The following is a 19,618-nucleotide window of genomic DNA, read 5'->3' as shown; positions in this document are numbered from 1 at the left end:
AAAAATATCTTGGCCCGCTTAGTACCAAACCTAGGTAATAATAAAAAGTACCAATGAAGACCTAAAGGTTTTTAAAATAACATGAAATATTCCTAAGACTGTTTCATAAACGATGCTTATGCATTTCTTTTTTAATAAAGTACTTATACTGATGGGCAAATCAGCCACGATACCGTATAGTTAGTAGTCCCCACCACCGTTAGACATTGGCGCTGTAAGAAAAAGTAACCATCCCTTATATCACCAATGCGCCAGCAACATTGGGATGAGTGGGTGGTACCTACCAGGACGGACTTGCACAAAGCCCGACCAAGCGAACCATATAATCTCTCAGCCATTAGTATAGATTGTAAATGCTATCAGTTTTCAATGTACATTATTCGTACGAGCTGAGCGCGGAATTAATTCGTCCTTGGACCCTCAATATATCTCACGGTCTGACTAGCGTGGTGGCATTGCTTCTAGAATAATAATTACGAATAACAAAACGAATATTATAAAGCTGAAAAGTTTGTCTGTTTGAATGTTGCTTCGACCATAAATAAGAGAGAAAAAGTTTAATTAATCGCAGTATTACATTATTGAATATATATTCCATTAAAATGCAGCGATAAATATATATAAAATGACTTACTGCCCCACAACGCAATGCTTCATAGCTGTGGAATTCAGTGGAACGCAGCTGTGGGTAGATGATTTCTTTTTTTTCTGGCAAACTTATTTCCTAAGGATATTAAATAGGGGATGAAATTTTATACCGAAATTATAATAATTATATAAGTTAGAAATATAGAATTTACGCTTCCGTTTATGAGCAAATGACAAGTGTTACATCGTTTTCGTAATTCATCAGCTGAGAGGATAAAATTGGGTATAAAAGTATGCATAAAAGTTCTTAAATTTTGATGTTACAACTATAGCAATCAATCAATTTACCAAAAAATATACGTAAGAAAATCTATGGGTTTCTATATGTTTCGGATGGAATCTCTTCGGATACAAGGCTAGTTATTCAAATAATAATTTAATAAGTTTTTAAGATAATGTCATTAAGTACCAATCCGATATGAAAATTTCTTTTCGAGTTAGTTCTTTTATTGATAAAAATTATAAAGATGCTAATAACACCACAATAAGTACTAAGTATTGCTGTGTAGCATTATCATACCTGATAAGTTAGTGGTACCACCAAATAGATAGTCGGATCAACGGGACAGGACAGGTATATGTATAAAACAAAAACGAGGGTAAAACCGCGAGGCATAGATAGTAAGTAATATAAAAACGAGAAAATCAATATCCAGCCTAATTTATACCAGTTGCAATATTTTTAGTACAAATTATTGCGCAAAATTAGAAAAATAGTATCTGTGATTAAAATTTTAACCACAAAACATTCGATAAGCCATCCAAGCTGCTCGTGGCAGCGATGCGCTTTAAATTATTCAAACGCGAGCTACTGCGCTATTGCAGACTACATCTTTTAGTTATTTTCCACTGACGAAACTTTTTTTTTTGTACGATTCTGTATACAAAGTTATCGGTTTGTCGGAGAATAATTTAGTATAATACGCTTGATTACGCTCTGCATTTTAATTGTACATTTTTATCATTTTGAAATAATAGTATGCACGTATTACATTCTACACACACATTTTTTTTAATTTTCTTGTATTATGTGCAGTATTGCCTAAAAATTTTATTTATTTTCCAGTGAAGTAGCTCTGGCTACGAGCTTTAATACACTTTCATGAAATGTTGAATCTTTCAGCACTATCTTAAACTATGACTATCGTTAAAAAAAAAATTGGCGGGAATAAATTGATAATAATAAGTGTTTATCATCTGTGTACTTACACGTTAGTGACGTTTATTGTGTCAGTTTAGAAATTATCATTAGAAAGAATAGGTACCCACTAAATATCGCATGTTCATGGCCAGCCATGGATTCATTGTCATTAAAAGTTGTTTATGATCTTATCTGGAAGTAATTGTAAGCTATTAAAAATGAATATGATCAATTGACACGAAAGGCACTTCAAAAACTTGATCTCAGTTTATCAATTTGTATTTTTATTGTTAACCTTAACTAAATCTTTACACTTTTTATTCTTAATAAAAAAAATATGTTAATAATATATAGGATACCTGCATTAAATATAAATTATAGTTTAATTAGTAACCAAAGTTTAAATTTGTCATGAAATTAATAATGACGCAAGGTTTTTTAACGAACGACTTTATGTCGATTGTTTTAGTCTTTATAACAATCTTTTTTTTTATATTTTTGCTGTCAATATTTGCACTCTTTAAGAGCTGTTAGAGTCCACCTTAATCATTTCTATGTAGTCATTTCAAGTCGATCTTAATTCGAACATCCGCTATATATTCGCGAATGCCAAATGCGCAAACTTTGATTATTATAAGTTTTATCTTGGATTATATCTTACGGCTAAGAAAATAAGGTCCATTCTTGCAAAGTCGATGAAGTGTAACAGATCTTCAATTGATGAAATGTTTTTCGGCGAGACCTACCGCAGGGCAAGGACCTTTCAAACTATTCTAAAGAAATATTTTTGAATATGACATAAACGATTCTCCTTTAATTTCTCGATCTTGAAATTTTTGTAAACGGTCATTTTCACGCTTTAACTGAAACTGACAATTATGGTTATTCGCTTATAAATTATAACGATAATTCAGCGAGTTTAAAAGTTCCGTGCCATGCGAAATCATCGCAACATTGTCATTGCACATGTTTAATTTAACGTTAACCGATTTGAAGCATCCTAAAATGAAGTAAATAAATAATATCACTCACTATGTCTCGATGAGCTCGCAGTTCAACAGCAACTTCTCCTCGCCGAGCTCCACCACTGCGACCGTCTGATCGTGGTAATATATCATACGGAGAGTGTCGTTCCCGACTCTCCGCCCAGTGTACGGCTTCACACCCGCCGGCTCTCGCCTGTCCGCATCCTCCGACCTGGCCCCGACGCTGCCCACGAGCCCGGCCAGAGACCAGCTCGCGGGGAAGCTGAAGGCGAAGGGCTTAGCGGACGCGCTCTGCGGCGAGGACACGGCGATGCAACATATAACTATGACAGATACCAGGGACTTGAGGAGTCCGTCAGCCATGGGGGCGGCGCGTGTGAGCGCGTCGCGAGCGGCACGCGCCGCGCTGAGCAGTCTGCGGAAAGACATCATGCGTCGTCCATGTCGCGCGCCCGCGTCGCCGGTGAGCCGCGGACTGGCGCGCCTCGCGAGACAGCCGCCCGAGCCGGCGTGGCCGCGGCCCGCGTCAGTGCCTTACCTGCACCGGACCACTTTCTTCGCTGACGTCACGAGACAATTTCACTTAACGTCTTATTATACAATTCCTACGAATTAGTCTATATGCTTTTTACACACGATCGTTTTGTCATTCGTGGCGAGTCCCGTAAACGTTAAATAGAAAAGTAAAGAAGAACTTGAACTCAAGAATCGTGCAGGTACTAAATCTATGAAATTAAATACGATCATTTGAATAATCAAAGATGAACAATAAATTAAAGTTTGTTGTTTTGCGTGTTAAATATTCACGCGACCTCCACCACTCGGCGATGCCCCAGTCCAGCAGCATTATATTTGCATACGAGCATAGTGCGAGTATCGTGCACATGCATTATAAACAAATATATAAGCACAGCTACCAGAAATAGAAAATATCGTTTGATTTCAACAGAATTCGTAGACAAACACTCAAACAACATTCAATTGCCATAATGGCGCAATGCATAATTTTTTTGAATAAAAAATAAGCTTTCTTTAGTTTTTTAACTGTTTCAGTTTAGATTACTATCACTATGTTTAACTCCATATAATTCAATTGCGTCTCATAATATGTATTTTTTATCTGTTATTATTTCATATATTCATTTAAAAAACACGTACAACGTTCGTTAAAACATAATATGTAAATTAAAAAGTAATGTTTACATCCCATAGTTTAAAACTTATATTATAAATACGTAAGTAACTCTTTTTGTTATCTGTTCGGAACCGAGGTAGATGAAATTTAGATATGGAGATAGTTGGAATCCCGGAGAAGGTCAAAGGCTTAATTTTCCCTAGCGGGAAAAGTGGTTTGTGTGCTAAAGGTACTTTTATAAATTTTGCGAGGTTAAAGCTGCGGGTCCAACTAGTTTTTTATAAGCAATTTATTTTGGAAAGCAGACGAGCAAAGTTTGTTAAGAAACCTATGCAAAAACCAAATTGGAACTTTAGGAAATAGAAATCACTTCTTACACCACAAAATATCTAATAAAGAGTATGCTAGTAGTTTGGTATGCCACCCAGATCTGCAAACCTGAGTACCGGTAATTTATTAAACGGGTTTCGCTAATTGAATAGGTAAAAAGTTCTTATATACAAAAAAAAGAAAGTTCGCCTAGTTTCATTGAACACATTGATCATTACACAACAGACAGCCGTGAAAGTAATTAAGTAATTACTGATCATTGCGCAATTAGCTTTGAAAAATCGTTAGTTTTTTTAAGTGGGAACTAAACATGCCATTAATCTCCTTCTTTCGGGTAGTTTAGTGCAAGTTTAGAGGGGATACAATATGTATAGAAGGGATTTAAAAACATGGCAAATATTATTATTTCCATCTACAATTTAGAGTTCCGTCGAGCCATGAGCGAAGCACAACAGAGAGAAGCGGTTGATATATGTTATAGCCTCTCCAATCCGTGTCGAAATCGCCCCGCCAGTGGTTTTAGTGGTAGTAGTAATCTCATGTAACTCGGTTCCTCTGCTAGGGGCGTGAGTAGTAGTTCTGAAGGTTTCCACTCCGTGAAAAAAAGGTCAAGTTGTCTTTTGATTTGTAAAACACACCACGATGAAAAGAATTACTTCGTTAATGCCCATAGCTGGGCAAAAATATTTTCTCAAATGCTTGAAGTGTACTCCAAGCTATATCACTGAGGTTTTGTAGATATAGGTTTCTCGGGATGAGGTTCTTCATTGCTAATCAGAAATCAAATGAAGCACGTGGAAATTCATGAGATAAAACATTATACTACCTTTATTCATCGAATGTGACGCGCTTTTGGGTCAAACGCTTTAGGGTGCAACTTCACATTTCGACGTTTCCATAGTAAACGAGTGATGAACACGTATTTGTAACGTATTTGAGCCATTTTGGGTAAAAAACCGTATAACCTATTTTTATAGCAGGCACGATTTTTTTCTCTTAATGGACGATTGGCGGTGTCAAAATTATTAAAAAATTTAAATAAGTAGTGTAATAACTAAAGTAAACGATATAAGAATAAGTTCGAATAAAACTACAATTTATTCATTTTATTTTACATTTTTCTCCTACCTTTATATTTTCGAGCGCGTTTTAGGGGTTTGTCGTTAGGTGTTAGGCGTATTAAAGCCTACGTCCTTCCTTGGAGTTCAAGCTTACTTCGTACCAAAATATCATCAAATTCGTTTCATCGGTTTAGCCGTGAAAGGTAACAAACACACAGAAAGACAGACGAAGTTACTTTCACATTTATAATATTAGTATAGATTCAAATCAAATTCATACGATAAACGATTTATTATTTCTTACACAATCGTTCTACGATGCACTAAGTAGTACGTTGACATGAAACGAATGGATCTGTACGATAATTATCGTACGGTTGTTAACTAATATAATTACTAATGATAATCTGTTAAATATTTAAGTATTTTATTAAAGAGTAATTGTGATGTCTCTGGAAACTTGACTCAGAGATATATTTTTGCGTTTAATCTTTAGAGCGAATAGATAAGGCTTAATATGTTTTAATGAATTTACAAGTAATGTTTATCAGACATTTTAAGGCATTAGCATTTAGCATTAATTTTATTTAGAAATTTGTTTCAACACACTGTTTTAATAACTAACGTTATTTACTTATAGTTTATCGTTATCACTCTACTTTTTATTAAACTAATCTAAAATAAAAAAGAACTTTATCGTGTGTATAGATATTTTTTTAATAAAATATAAGTTTAATTGAATAATTATAGGTAGACCTTTTTTGTATGTTTTTGTTTATAAATTATGAATCCAATCGTAATTTGAGAGCGTATACGCTATTATTCGCGAATTCGTGTGAATTTGTGCGACAGCCAGGATTTTAGGGATTCCTTTGAAATACGCAAGGACTGGACCTCCGGAACTAATCTAAAATAAGATATTTATACATAGATAAGCAATAGTCCTGGTTTTACTGTTTTCATTAAATTAAAAAAACAATGATGTCTACCTTGCTGATTTTTATATCATTTTTATTGTATGCAGACAAACAGATTAGTGAACTGCTGTCTACTATATTGTAATTAACTTCACACTCATTAGTATCTACAACCTCTGCTGAGATAGAGGCGACGCTCATATATTGGCCGGTAGAGCTCTAAAAAATAATTTTGTATGTAGCCGCCATCTTGTGGGGGATTATTGCTTTTGTTACACTGCCATCTAGTATGGAATAGAATGACTAATAATGTTTATTATTAATTAAAGATTTTAAAAAATACACTTACGAATAAAATAAAAACTTATTTTCAAACTACAACACTAAATAATTTACCTTTTCTAAAGTCCAACCATAAACAATTACGCTGATATCTCGCTCCAGTTTACCTTTGAAAATCGACAAAGTATTAAATTTTGCCCCTTGTTCAATTTTCATTAAAGCGATTTGTGACGCAGTTTTTTGATTTTTTTTAAACGACATCCAAAAAGGAATTAGTTCTACGTTCGGTGAGAATTTTTTTTTAATGTACAAATTGTATTTCGGATGTGAAATTATTTCTGTAACATTATGTATTGTACCATCAACGAGGGGATTATTACTATTTGCAATAATAGTATAATGACTTTTATGTAGAATATTCTGTTTTGATCTGCAAAAAATACAAAAACAAATGTACTATGTATGTATGTGTACTAAATTTAACATACTTATACTTACATATTTTTATAGAATGAGGGCAATAAATCCAAACAAGAAACAGCCGTAAGAACCCAATGTGAGGATAGTAGAGTACCTCCACAAGTTTGCGCGGTAATATTTTGAATGGTTTCAAAGATGGCTACCAAAAATGGAGCCGTGGTAGCTTCACTTTTTTTACTGACTTTATTAATTGTTTTCATGTAGTTGTATTGATTATTTTTTTCATCATCAATTACTTCGTTTGGCATTTCTATTGAGTTTTGTACTTTTTCAAAAAAAAAATAAGAATAATCGTCTAAGACTTTTGAATGACTTAACATCGGTGAATGATCGGCTTGTGTTGTAAATCGATTCTTGTTTACATTTTTCCAGATTAAATCAACAAAATGAGGTTCGCATTTTGTAACATTGATATTGTCAGTATATTTTTCAGAAATATTTTCTAATGTCGTTTTCAACATGTTTTCGAAACCTTCAAATAATTTATTTTTAACGCCAATTATCGTATCATATGACATATCATTGAAATTTACCTACATATTAAATTAATCTTACCCGGAATATTTTCCAAAAGAAACACAAAAACTGTAACGTTTTGCATGATTTATACGAAATATTATCAGCAACTGTTGGTGCGATTGTTAATGCAAGCTGAATTACGTAGGTATTAATCGAACAATGAAATTAATGAAAGCCGTTTTATTTTAGCTCTAACATACATAAATCGTTTGTGTATTTTAAAACTTTACCTAAAAATACTTCAACTAATTACAATGCAAGACTATTATAAATATTATATCTTGATATTACAAAATCGAATCGTTATACCGAATATCTACATATTTTTCGGCCGAATACTGAATAATTAAGTAATATATTCTGTTATAGGTAGATAATTGGAAAAATGAAGAAAAGATCGATTCATTACGTATGTATGCTTCTTTTCATTTCTTTTATAATCATTTAAGTAGTCATTGGTAAATAACACATAAGTACATAATGATCTTATGGTTAAGAAAAGTTAAGGATTCTATATATTTGAATTATTGTCGTAATCAAAATTTAGAAGGGTGAGGTTTTCATTTCTTTTATAATCATTTAAGAAGTCATTGGTACATAATCTGTATCTAATCATCTTCGATATTAGAAAAGTTAATATTTTTTCTACGTACCTACAAATTTTGGCGCTAAAATCCAGCCGAATATTTTTGCCTAATATTCGGCTATTCGGTCAGGGGGCTCACCGAATATTCGGTATTTGGTATACAGCCGAATATACTATTCGTTGCAAGTCTAATATATATAAAACTTATACTAAAGATGTAGCGCGTTTCGGAGGTTTTACGTTTTAACATACTAGTTGTCGCTCGCGTTTTAGGGGCTGATCGTCAGGTTTTATGTATAAGCATTAATGCTCTGTATAGCCTATTCCAATGGAAGTAGGAAAAAAGATAAACAAATCTTAGATTTACGTATTTAATGCGATGTTATAAACATAGCACTATTGTGCTACTAAGTGTTTATGGTTAATGTTTATTTAGAATACAACACTATTAACTTAACTACTTATTTCTACATTAATTTTACTTCCAATATTCTGATAACAGTTTCGTCGACGTTATATCAAGCTCTCGATCAATGATATCGCGTCAATTTGCTGTCAAATTTTGTTTATTTAGATTTTCTCCTCTTATGGTTGAAATAGAGTATAAATATGGAAGTGTATTTATATACACAAGAGATTGCATGATTTGGCTGCTTTTGCTTCTTAAAGTGCCAATTGCCAGGGTCTATGTGTGATGATTACCACATAATATGTGGAAGACCATAAGAAATAAGGAAATATTAAATGATATATTCTTTGTTCTTTATTAATATATTATATACATTTAAATAGGTTTACATACACATCTTTGAAAAAAGTTAGAATCACCTACATCCAAATGTGTGTGATATTTTATGTACATGTTGTATTTTCATTTGTCTGTAGAACTTTCATTAACATTATAGGTATTTAAAAAAAAAATATGTAATCTCAGATTATGAAACAAAAGACAGATGGAGCGCGCGGAACATTATAGTGAAGCAACAAAAGGTCAAAAGCGAATACAAATTCCCGGTACATGGAGCAAACAGCCTTTCTGTTGACATTTGCTATAGCGACAGCACTTTTGACGTACATATTAACAAAGGTAATTTTGCTTTTTTTTAATATTAATGTAAGTCATATGTAATAACGTCACCTTAGACGATAAAAGATAGACAATTTTTATTTTTAATTTTTTATTTTGGGATGATACATTTTCTCAAACTTAATTCAATACAAATCTGCTAAGGTAAACTTACTTTTAAACGTTACTATATCGATAGAAATACCTTATAAATTAATTTAATGAAAATTCTTTGAACAACTAATTGTGCTTACAAATTTATTTGAATTACTTATCATTAAAAGTATTTCTAGTATTACTATTGAATGCATTTTGCTGGTGACTAGCATTATTTGAATAAGAAATTGTCAACCCTGATACAATGATGGATTAAAAAAAATCTGAAATAAATGCACATATATTCTAAGGTCGAACAATATAAAAAAAAATCTTCTTGTAAGATACATCAATAATTATTAAATTATATTTACAATACTGCATGTTAATTTGTTTGCCAGTATGAGAGATAAAAAAATTACAAAATCAAGTAAAATTTACGTTTTTTTTTCAAAGAAAAAAAGAGTAACTTTAGTATAATTTCATTTAACCATAGGCTATAAATTTTAATTAACTACAATAAAAAAATACTACAATGTACAGTTTCTTGTACTCTCTGTGGCAGATTTTATTCACTATTTTAATATATTTTTCAAACTAAAATTTAACTCTTAAAGTTATACTACACTATCCACTTGTAAAAGGCTACGTGAATTTGAAAAGTGTCTTTCGTCCATTATTAAGTACAACAAGTATTTAAATTGTGTAAAAATATTTCAAAATTTATCTTAGTAGTATCAATATGTTACACTAGAAAGGAGAATTAAAGGTGCAATTCAAAAGGTATTATCTGACATTTACAAAAAATGACATCTAGCATTTACAACAAGTGTTACCAGTTTTCATTGATATGAAATTAAGTCGATTGCATGAAAATGTTAAATTAATTCAACAATATTAGATAAATAACATCAAAATGGCGTTCAGTACAATATAAATTGTAAATTTTCTGTCGAAATGTCATTTTTTAACTTCATTGATCTCTTTTTTTTCCTCATCTTCGTTAAAATCCTGTAGTCCATATCAAACTTCCATCACCAGCTACCGTCAACATCTGGTATATAACCTTTTATAAATGGAAGACCAGTGCCCACTTTCTTTTGATACTCCAAGTATTGGTTTCCGAAAAAAGATATTAGGAACATCTCTTCTGCGAATACTCTCTCATTAAAGAAGGTCCACGAAACCAGAGTGTATATAATTACGCAGACAGGATTGAGTAGAATTATCTGGAATTAAATTTTTAAATTTATTGATAAATAATTATGTGACCAGTGGCTTATGTAAAATTCAACAGTCTCTAAACTTGGAAAATATGTAATTCCTATATTACATAGGATGACCATTCTGTACGGTAAAATGTCCATTGTAACTTTATTAATTGCAAAACATATCTCTTGGTTTGATTATGTGAATATTGAACCTTTACATTAAATAAATAAATTTATTTTTATATTATTACTAACTCATCTCCTATATCTCCTATATCTCTTGGTTTGATTATGTGAATATTGAACCTTTACATGAAATAAATAATTATATTATTACTAACTCATCTCCTATATCTCCTATATCTCTTGGTTTGATTATGTGAATATTGAACCTTTACATGAAATAAATAAATTTATTTTTATATTATTACTAACTCATATCCTATATCTCCTATATCTCTTGGTTTGATTATGTGAATATTGAACCTTTACATGAAATAAATAATTATATTATTACTAACTCATCTCCTATATCTCCTATATCTCTTGGTTTGATTATGTGAATATTGAACCTTTACATGAAATAAATAATTATATTATTACTAACTCATCTCCTACCTGTGTACCAATAGACCAGTAGAACCAACCCACATAACTTGGATGTCGACAGAGAGAGTACACACCATGAGTCACTAGCTGGTGATCATCTTTCTTCACCGTTTGTACCTGAAACCATTTAATATGCAAAGCAGTATTTTAGTAGTAGAAAATCTTACTCTTAGTACTCTTAATAATAAGCAGCATGTGCACAATATTGTGAACATTTTCAACATAAAAGTTTTGGAGGCCATATCAACTAAACTCATAAGACCTTTTACATATAATAATTATTTACATATACTCTGACAGTGTCCATGAGCAGCGACCACTTACCGTGAGGTGGAACATTATCATGTCCACCTATCTACTTTATAAAAAAAAGTCTTCATTGATTGTGGTAATTATACTTACATGATGATTAAAATTAGTCTTAGCGGTAAACATTGCACTTTTCCTCATTACTTCTCCAATAACACACATTATAACGCCAATGTGAGATATCCAAAATACAGTTTTCATATCTGTTAATAGAAATGAAAACTAAATCAAATAAATGTTATATACAACATGTTTAAAACAGATTAAATAATATACTGATTTTATTTTTTTCCGAACTTAAATGACATAAATGTCATGTAGACATATCTAGTCTTCTATACATATTTAGTAGATTATTGTAGTTGCTACTCATAGTTCATAAGTTCATAGTTGACGAGATTCCTTTCAGAGTATCTATTGGTAGTAAAGATATTATTTATAATTAGTTCAATATGAAATTATACTCACTTGGAAAGAAGTAGTATTCCACTGCAGCCTCGATCCAACTGGACACAGCCGCCACCCAGTATTGTACACTGTGATTTAGAATAAATGAGTCCACTGTCAGAGTCCGTGGATTTGTCAGGGCCACAGACAAGAACTCAGAGAAGTGAAAAAGGGAGAATGCCATTGCATAAAGCCCAAATATATGACAGCTATTATCCAACGTAGCAAAGTAAAATCCTGTTGCAAAAACTGACCCAAGAAAAGCAGATCTGACTGCAACCTAAAACAAAATATTTATTCATCACACTCAGTTTGAAATTAATAAATAATAACTAATACAAGCTAAGAATCATTATTACTGAAGCATTCAATGACATTTTTTAAGCTATTATACTTTTATAAATATTACTACAACTAGAAATAGCAATATTTTGCTTTTATTAGTAAAGTCCACATTGAATAATTTAATATTATAATCTATGCCTCACAGTGTTCTAATTGGATTAACTTACATCGTATGTGAAGCCTTTTAAAGAATATCGTAAAATGAAGTTTAAAAGGCAGAAATATAATGCCGGCCCCCAGTACGTAAGTGCCCACAGCTCAGATGTAAATCCAAGACAACTGGCTGAGAAAAAAGAAACAATAAATACTAAACCGGAGAGCGAAAAACATAGCAGAGCATGTTTTGCAGCTGGGCATATATTTCTCATTGAAATCATATCCATTTATGTTAACCTTTTATCTAAATATTATTAACAAGTATTATAACTTAATTTTAGGTCGTGTGACTTATTTTTACAAAATAATTTACATAAATATCTGATTATTTTAGGTTTATTAAATTTGATATGATTTTTCAAAAATCAGTCATTGTCAAAATTGGCATTTTGTTTTGACTTTTGACATTAAACCACAAACTAAAGATAATTATTCATTCATTCCTATTAATGTATCCAGAACAAATCACTTAAAAAAATATGTAGGTATTCTAATTTAATAAAACAAACAAAGGTAGATAAACAATCTCGCATAATAATTTAATGTAGTTGGTATAATGGAATAAGAACCGATTAATATTTTAAAAATATATTTTAATTTTAAAAAAAAATATCTAAATTGTACCTAAAAATATATTATAAAATATGTCAAATAACGTGATTGGTTGTTAATATATTAGAATTTCGATACGCCAATTTCTAATGGTTGTTTGTAGATAAGAAATTTTTGATAATTCGTCAATTCCCAAATATTTTAATGCAAACATTTTTTAAAACAAACAATACCCATTGAAAATTTCAAATATGAAAAAAGTTGCAGTTCGTTATGCACTCAACATTTGAGTAAATTAAACTAAATAGAAATAGATTAATGGCAATATTTTGTAATAAATAAGTAAAATGTAATGCGAAACATCATTTTAAATTCGCAAGTTGTCCTAACCGGCAAACAAACTGACGTAATCATACCATGACAACATCGTTTTGATCAGGCATGTTATTAAAGTTACTAAGTTAGTGATATTAATTTCCCTAGTCTTATAACGTGTCGGATATTATAAATATTAGGAGCATCCTTTAATTTGCTGAAAGTGTTAGAGTTATTATGACGAGCTTAATAGAGGTCAGATGTTTGATGGTTTAGATTGTAGATTTGTTATTAAAATCTGATGTTATATTCGCGATGAACGACCCGTGGGACGTAAAATCAGTGAGACAATCGAATCAGTACATGTCTTGCATGAAGATTAATGGTGTTCCTCTTCTACCACCAGTAGTAAGTTACATGTGCATTATTATTTTAATAAGTAAACATAAAAAACATTTTGTAAACATGCAATGTTACATTAGTTAATTTTGTTTAAATGTAATTGTATGTGTTTATATAAACACTCTCTTACAACGATATAAGTGTAATATTTGAACCATACATATAAAAATAAATTTATATATTTTTATCAAACTTATAAATAGTGATCTAAATATCTAATGTACTATTAAAATATTTTACCGTGTGTTCAAACAAATATTTATCAAATGAAATGTCTTATTTGAGTGTATAATTAAGATATATTCTTCAAAAGATTTAATGGCAAAAACATTAGGCAACATGCCTTTTTAAAAGTATTAAAAAATACTCTATTTAATTAGGCTAACTTACTTTAAATGTTATTTGAAATAATTCTTATTATTTAAAATAATTCTTTCACTAGGAGCAGTAATATTATTTTAAGTATAAATATAATTAAATATTGTTGAAAGTCACATAATTCAAATGAACTTAATAGGTCCAAACAGCCACAATAGTCAAACAATAAATATGTACCTATATTAAAAAAATCTAATTTGATTGAGACAAATATAAATAATTTTATTGGCCTCAATCAAAGATATCCAAGTGATGCCGTCGTTGCATATTATTTAAAGTCCAAGAGTCTCAACTCTTTTCTGGCCTACAAAACCTGCAAAAACAAAGGGTCATTATAATATTTTATTGATTACTAGTAAATTTGTTTAAATAATATTTGATTATTGAAAGGCCAGAAGTAGGCCTGCAACTATTGACCTGTTAAGAAATATAAATAGAAATGTAATGAATGTGTATCTAAATTGATCAACATTTAAAGGTTTATAAGTCCTGCTATCTTTTTTAACAAAATACATTAGAAAGAAATAACAAAATTATAAGTTCAGATTAGAGATTTTATACTACAGAAATGTCACCATTCACCAAATGTACTAATGTATTTTCAGTTGTCAAAAGAATGTCGTACAGAAATGAAATACTACAAACTTCTAGCAAAAGAAGTTGAAAAACGCATCCAATCACTGAAACCATTCTTTGTTGGCACTGACACAGACTCTGCCGAAGACAAAACTGATGCTCCAGAACTACCTGAGTCTGAACAGAGCTTTGAACTGCCACTTGAAGCCATACAAGCTGACAAAAGTGAAAATAATGACAAGCTAATATATCAGGATAATGAAAAATGTCTTGATGAAAGCTCTGGTAAATTGTGCCTCACTAGCAATACATGTGATAATATAACTTCAAATTTAACACTCGATGAAAGTGCCTCTTCTAAATTATCATCTAAATTAGTAATAGACTTGAGTTTAAGTATCAATGACACTGGTAAAAGTGTTCTTGATAGCGTCAACAAGGCACAAAAGGCGCCGGACGATTTACCAGAACGAGATTGTGATTGCCCTAAAAAAGATCAGACAGAGTTAGTAAGTAATAATGAAAAAACTAATGACGAAATAAATGACAAACTTTCTTTCCATGTCAGTATTAGTAACGATACAGTCTCAGATCCAATTACTCTGCAGTTCAGTCAAGATGGTCCTGCTTCTCTCAGCTCCAAAAGCTTTACTGGCTCTCTAAACGATATTCACACAGAGAGTATCAAAGAATCTCCTCTTCCCTTAACTCGTCAGAGATCATATACAGTACTGAAACCAAGTCCTATGCTTTTAGCGCATTTGGAAGTACAATCTATAAATACAGGTATGGATGTTACCTCGATTTCGATGAGTGAATCTCTTTCTAATTTAAGTTGTTCGAATAAAAAACGAAGAAGCTGGGACTTAGAAACGGCTAAAGTAAAATGGTCTTCAATGGCTTTGGAACTGAAGGAAAAAAACATAAACAATGCTAAGATCAATGTTAAACATACAGCTATAAGACCTACTGCAAGAAAGCCACAATCGACTCATCCAAAATCTAAGTCATTGGTACAGGACAAACCTAAACGCAACTCGTCCAAAGTTGTACCAAAATCAGAACCTATACAAAAGCCAAAGAAAGCCGTGAGTCCTGTTCGAAACCCAATCCCACATAATAACGCCAATGTTAAAACGCCTACTAACCACTTAGGAAGTCAAAAGACTGAAGTGAAGAAGAAACCCATTTCCGAAACCGAAGACCCAGCAACTCGTGTCAGGGAACTTTATGAAAAAATTCAAAAACAGCAGCTTATTCAGATGGCTAATTTAGTTGAGAAACAAAAGAAGGAGCAAATGCTTTTGCAGCAAGTGTTCGAGGAACAGAATAATTTGCTATTTACACAATTAAAAACTATATGCCCTAAATCTCCAAATGAGGTCAAAGAAGCTTGGGTGGATAAAACTCACGAGGTCGCTGATAGAGGACCGGTAAGTTTGAGTCAGTTGATAAACAACAAACCCGAACAAAACACCTGTGACAGCCCAGTTCTTTCTACTTTGACTGAAACAAACGACTACATTCATTACTGCGATAATGTGCTTAAGAAGTCGAGGGATATAACTGGGAGTATGAAAAAACAGCAAACAATGAAAGACCGAGAGAAGAATAAAACTCCAAGTCCAAAACCTCAGAAGGAGGGGAGTAAGACGCGTACACATTCTCCCGTGCGTAAAAGTACGCCAACGTCGAGAAAGCTTACGTACGAGACGAGCGTGTCTTCAGACCGCGATTATGATCCGATTCTGACTGATCGAACGAACGATACAATGGCTGATTTAAACGTTACCTTTCCTTCCGACCGCAGTGAAGAAAGTCAGGTCTACGCGAATGTCAATGTGAATAATCCAGCAGCAATAGAGAGCCCGATTTCAAGACCAATATCTTCCTGTAGATCTACAGACAAAGCTATCAGAAGTATGGAAGAAACTATTCAGAATTCCATCAACAGTATGTGCGGAAGAACAGCTAGGCCTAAAATGTACCGAGCACCTACAGCTAAAGAGGTAATGATAAAAAGTTTTTTATTTTACTTTTTATAAATTATGTATTTTATTATGTAATGCACATGGTAATATGTAAATGCTTCAATCTGCATGTTGTACTTTTTTCCAATTTCCTCACCATTAATATAGTCCTTGATAATCTTTCCGTAGTATCATTTCCTGTATTTTATACTTTTCTTCCCCTGGCCATTCTTCGATCATGTATCCTTTCCTTTATCGCCGAACTTCGTATGTGTCTCTCTCGAAACAATTTTATGTACTATCCTCAATTCGTAGCGATCGGCAGCGACTAAGATTGTAGCTCACGCGAAGGGCTACCTCGTCCGTCGACTCATGAAATCGGAACGCGTGCAGGCGACGGTGCAGACGATCAAGGACGCGCTGATGTGCGCTTTGCAGCTGCACCAGGATCGGGAGGGGATCAGGGGCGCCGATGTTGACCTGCATAGACGACTCATCCAGCAGGTCGGACTTCGATTTGACATCCGGACTTTTTCTTTGTGATATCCTCTGTCAATATAACAAGATTACTTTCTTTTAACAAGGCATCTGTAACGATTATCTATTGTGTTGTTTTATTAATAAAGCCTTTTGATGTAACTTTTAAAGTAAATTACATAATATTTATAAAAGTCACGTTTATTCGGTTAGCAACCTTAGCAACCTCTGAACAACATATAGTGCAGACGTTTTAGCAAAACAATGTGTCACAGATCACGGCTGCGTGCTATTCGCTGCACGACACGTTCGTGGCGAGCACGGCGGCCGAACGTTGCGCGATGATCGCGGCCGACCGCAGTCGGCGGCGGTCGCTCGCCGCGCGCGTGTCGCCCGCCTTGTCGCACCGACAATACCGCCCCACGTGAGTGTTGTTAAATCCAATGTTGTACTTTTAAATTTCAAATTAAATAACGTTTATATTATAGAAATTGCAGTTGGAACATTAACATATATTTTATGTATATTCACAGTAACATTGATCACTTTGATAGAATCAGTAACAATTAATCATTGTATGTTCACGAGACGTAAGAATAAGCTTATAAAGTAAAGTAAAGTAAGTCTCCGACTCCGCAAAGTCAATAAATCCTTCTTGGGGCAAGGTATCCGTTTCTATAATAAAATTCCGCTGATATTTTAACTTTGCAGATACATAAATTCAAATTATTAGTACCATATTATTTAGTACAAGATTATATAGATGATAAAAAAGCGTGGAGCTAATACTTATTGACTTCCAGGCAGGATATAATATATACATAATTTGTATTTAACTAACATAACATAACTTTGTATTCTAAATGTTAAAAAAGAGTAACTACTGAGTTTCAAAATTTATATAGTTTTGTAAAATGACAATCCAAAGTAATTGCAAAAGCCTACTTGAATAAAGTATTTTTTTGGTTTTTTATATATATCAAACAAAAATATAACGATTGTGCAGTGGTGATGTAAATATTTTTTTACATTAAATTAGCCAAATGAAGAATATTATATATAATACTTAAAGGATGACAATTATCATATAGTAAAAAAATATGTATAATATGATATACAATTGATGTCTTAGCTCCATATCTTTGCTGTAATAATGGCATGGTGAAGCTGGTGGTTGTTACATTAACAAGGTAGCGGGCTTTTTTTATGTATCCATAACAATGTTTACAACAGGGATCTCATGTCACAAAGCCACAGTGGCGTGTTTCCGACGCGCAGCAAGCGACCCGCGCCCTCGCTCATGTCTCAGTCCAATTATGGTAACATTGTGTTGTATATGAATGTTGCCAGCTTGAAAATCCTTTCATTTTCAGTTCTTTCAATGTGCTTCGTCCTTCTTTGTTAATAAATACTTCATTACTTATCACAACACATCTAATTGTAATTTATTTATAGTATGTACAGCTTTTTAATAAACATTATTAGTGACAAAATCTTATCCACATTCCACGCTTCGTTAGACATAATATATTAATCTATTTTTTTTTTAATAATTTTGACAATGGAAATTTTTCAGAGACATTTAGTAGCGACAAGACCGTAATGCGCCGCTACATGCCGAGTCCGCGGCGCCGCCCGTGGCGCTGACACGATCCCCGACCGCTGGACACTGCCTTGTATTTGAGCTGAAGTAGGCTAAATGTATTAACGCTTCGATTATACCTTTGTTACCACTGCTTTACTAAATATATTTTTTTTAGTTCTTTTTCGTAAATAGTTTTTTTAAATAACGTGGCATTAAATTATTTTAGAAGTAACATTATTAAACATGCCATGTATAATGGTTTTTTTAATGGATGAAGTATTTATCAAACATGTCGCAGTAACAGGAAGTAGCATATTTGTATTAACTGCCTAATAATTAGAATATATGTATTAAATGTTTAGTTATAATTATTGATAAACACGTTGAGATTTTATAATAAATAAAGTAAAATATTTCTGCCAGGAAATTCCATGTTCAGAATTCAGATTGTGCAAACATTCCAATCTATAGTTTCTACAAATAAGGTTAGATAAAGCTTACTGTAATCAAAATTTAAGATGTGATCAAACTGGAGGGGGTTCGCTATATTACTTTGCTTATCCACACTGACGCTACATTGTAGCGTGTAATATGTTCATTTTTCTATAGTCGTCTGACGATTCTTAAGAAATACAATATATAATTAACTAACGCTAAAATCTGCGCTAGTCAGAACGATCAGTCCACCTGTAAGCTCGCGGGGCTTGCTTCAGTTTGACGCGTTTAACGTTTTTTTAATATATTGTATGTTTAAATACTTGCATGTAAAATAAATTGTCTGCGGAACTATAACAGTAAATTTTTTGTAAATTTTTTTTCTAAACGAAATTACCATTCAGTCAAACGATGCTCTAGTCACAACTGTCCGTAGACAATTTTAGCTTTTATTTATATCGTATATTCTTTCACGAAGAATTATACAAAGTAAAGTTATTGGTGCTTTCGAAAAAGGTTGTACTGATTTGCTATAAGGTGAATTTCTTTAAATAAGAAACTGTAAAGCATTTTTATATAAACATTGACTTGAATAAAACAAACA

The 19,618-nt window shown here is 32.3% G+C and overlaps 3 protein-coding genes across 6 annotated transcripts in view; 1 reads left to right on the top strand and 2 right to left on the bottom strand.

Moving 5' to 3' along the window:
• LOC125068137 overlaps positions 1 to 3,251 on the bottom strand; it is a 29,064-nt gene extending 25,813 nt beyond the window's left edge. Inside the window, exon 1 of the mRNA XM_047677156.1 lies at positions 2,822 to 3,251. Coding sequence (XP_047533112.1) covers positions 2,822 to 3,207 — 386 coding nt within the window. The 5' untranslated portion in view covers positions 3,208 to 3,251. The remainder of the gene's footprint in view (positions 1 to 2,821) is intronic.
• Positions 3,252 to 8,869: 5,618 nt separating this feature from the next.
• On the bottom strand, positions 8,870 to 12,668 carry LOC125068163 (protein-S-isoprenylcysteine O-methyltransferase). Of its 2 annotated transcripts, none has more exons than XM_047677202.1 (5): positions 12,336 to 12,668; positions 11,845 to 12,103; positions 11,470 to 11,579; positions 11,077 to 11,184; positions 8,870 to 10,476 (listed from the first exon to the last, which is right to left on the bottom strand). In XM_047677202.1, the coding sequence occupies exons 1-5, from the start codon at positions 12,549 to 12,551 to the stop codon at positions 10,282 to 10,284; spliced, it is 888 nt and encodes a 295-aa protein (XP_047533158.1). In that variant the 5' UTR covers positions 12,552 to 12,668; the 3' UTR covers positions 8,870 to 10,281. The 2 variants fall into 2 exon arrangements, with proteins under 2 accessions (XP_047533158.1, XP_047533159.1); XM_047677203.1 differs by lacking the exon at positions 12,336 to 12,668 and adding an exon at positions 12,183 to 12,249.
• Positions 12,669 to 12,953: 285 nt separating this feature from the next.
• On the top strand, positions 12,954 to 19,615 carry LOC125068496. 3 transcript variants are annotated; one of them, XM_047677668.1, is made up of 6 exons: positions 12,955 to 13,599; positions 14,577 to 16,556; positions 16,833 to 17,021; positions 17,270 to 17,418; positions 18,228 to 18,313; positions 18,571 to 19,613. In XM_047677668.1, the coding sequence occupies exons 1-6, from the start codon at positions 13,507 to 13,509 to the stop codon at positions 18,639 to 18,641; spliced, it is 2,568 nt and encodes an 855-aa protein (XP_047533624.1). In that variant the 5' UTR covers positions 12,955 to 13,506; the 3' UTR covers positions 18,642 to 19,613. The 3 variants fall into 3 exon arrangements, with proteins under 3 accessions (XP_047533626.1, XP_047533624.1, XP_047533625.1); XM_047677670.1 differs by lacking the exon at positions 16,833 to 17,021 and having other exon boundaries at positions 12,954 to 13,599; positions 18,571 to 19,614; XM_047677669.1 differs by lacking the exon at positions 18,228 to 18,313 and having other exon boundaries at positions 18,571 to 19,615.
• The last annotated feature ends 3 nt before the right edge of the window (positions 19,616 to 19,618 follow it).

This window comes from Vanessa atalanta, chromosome 13 (genome assembly GCF_905147765.1).
Source record: "Vanessa atalanta chromosome 13, ilVanAtal1.2, whole genome shotgun sequence".
Lineage (NCBI taxonomy): Eukaryota > Metazoa > Arthropoda > Insecta > Lepidoptera > Nymphalidae > Vanessa > Vanessa atalanta.
This window is presented reverse-complemented; position numbering and strand designations above follow the sequence as displayed.

Coding starts and splice junctions, on each gene's coding strand:
- LOC125068163 (XM_047677202.1), bottom strand. CDS start 12,551: ATGGATATGATTTCAATGAGAAATATATGCCCAGCTGCAAAACATGCT. Junction 11,185..11,469: donor AGACTAATTTTAATCATCAT/GTAAGTATAATT, acceptor AAATGGTTTCAG/GTACAAACGGTGAAGAAAGA. Junction 10,477..11,076: donor ACTGGTCTATTGGTACACAG/GTAGGAGATGAG, acceptor ATTTAATTCCAG/ATAATTCTACTCAATCCTGT.
- LOC125068496 (XM_047677668.1), top strand. CDS start 13,507: ATGAACGACCCGTGGGACGTAAAATCAGTGAGACAATCGAATCAGTAC. Junction 16,557..16,832: donor GAGCACCTACAGCTAAAGAG/GTAATGATAAAA, acceptor CTCAATTCGTAG/CGATCGGCAGCGACTAAGAT. Junction 17,419..18,227: donor CACCGACAATACCGCCCCAC/GTGAGTGTTGTT, acceptor TGTTTACAACAG/GGATCTCATGTCACAAAGCC.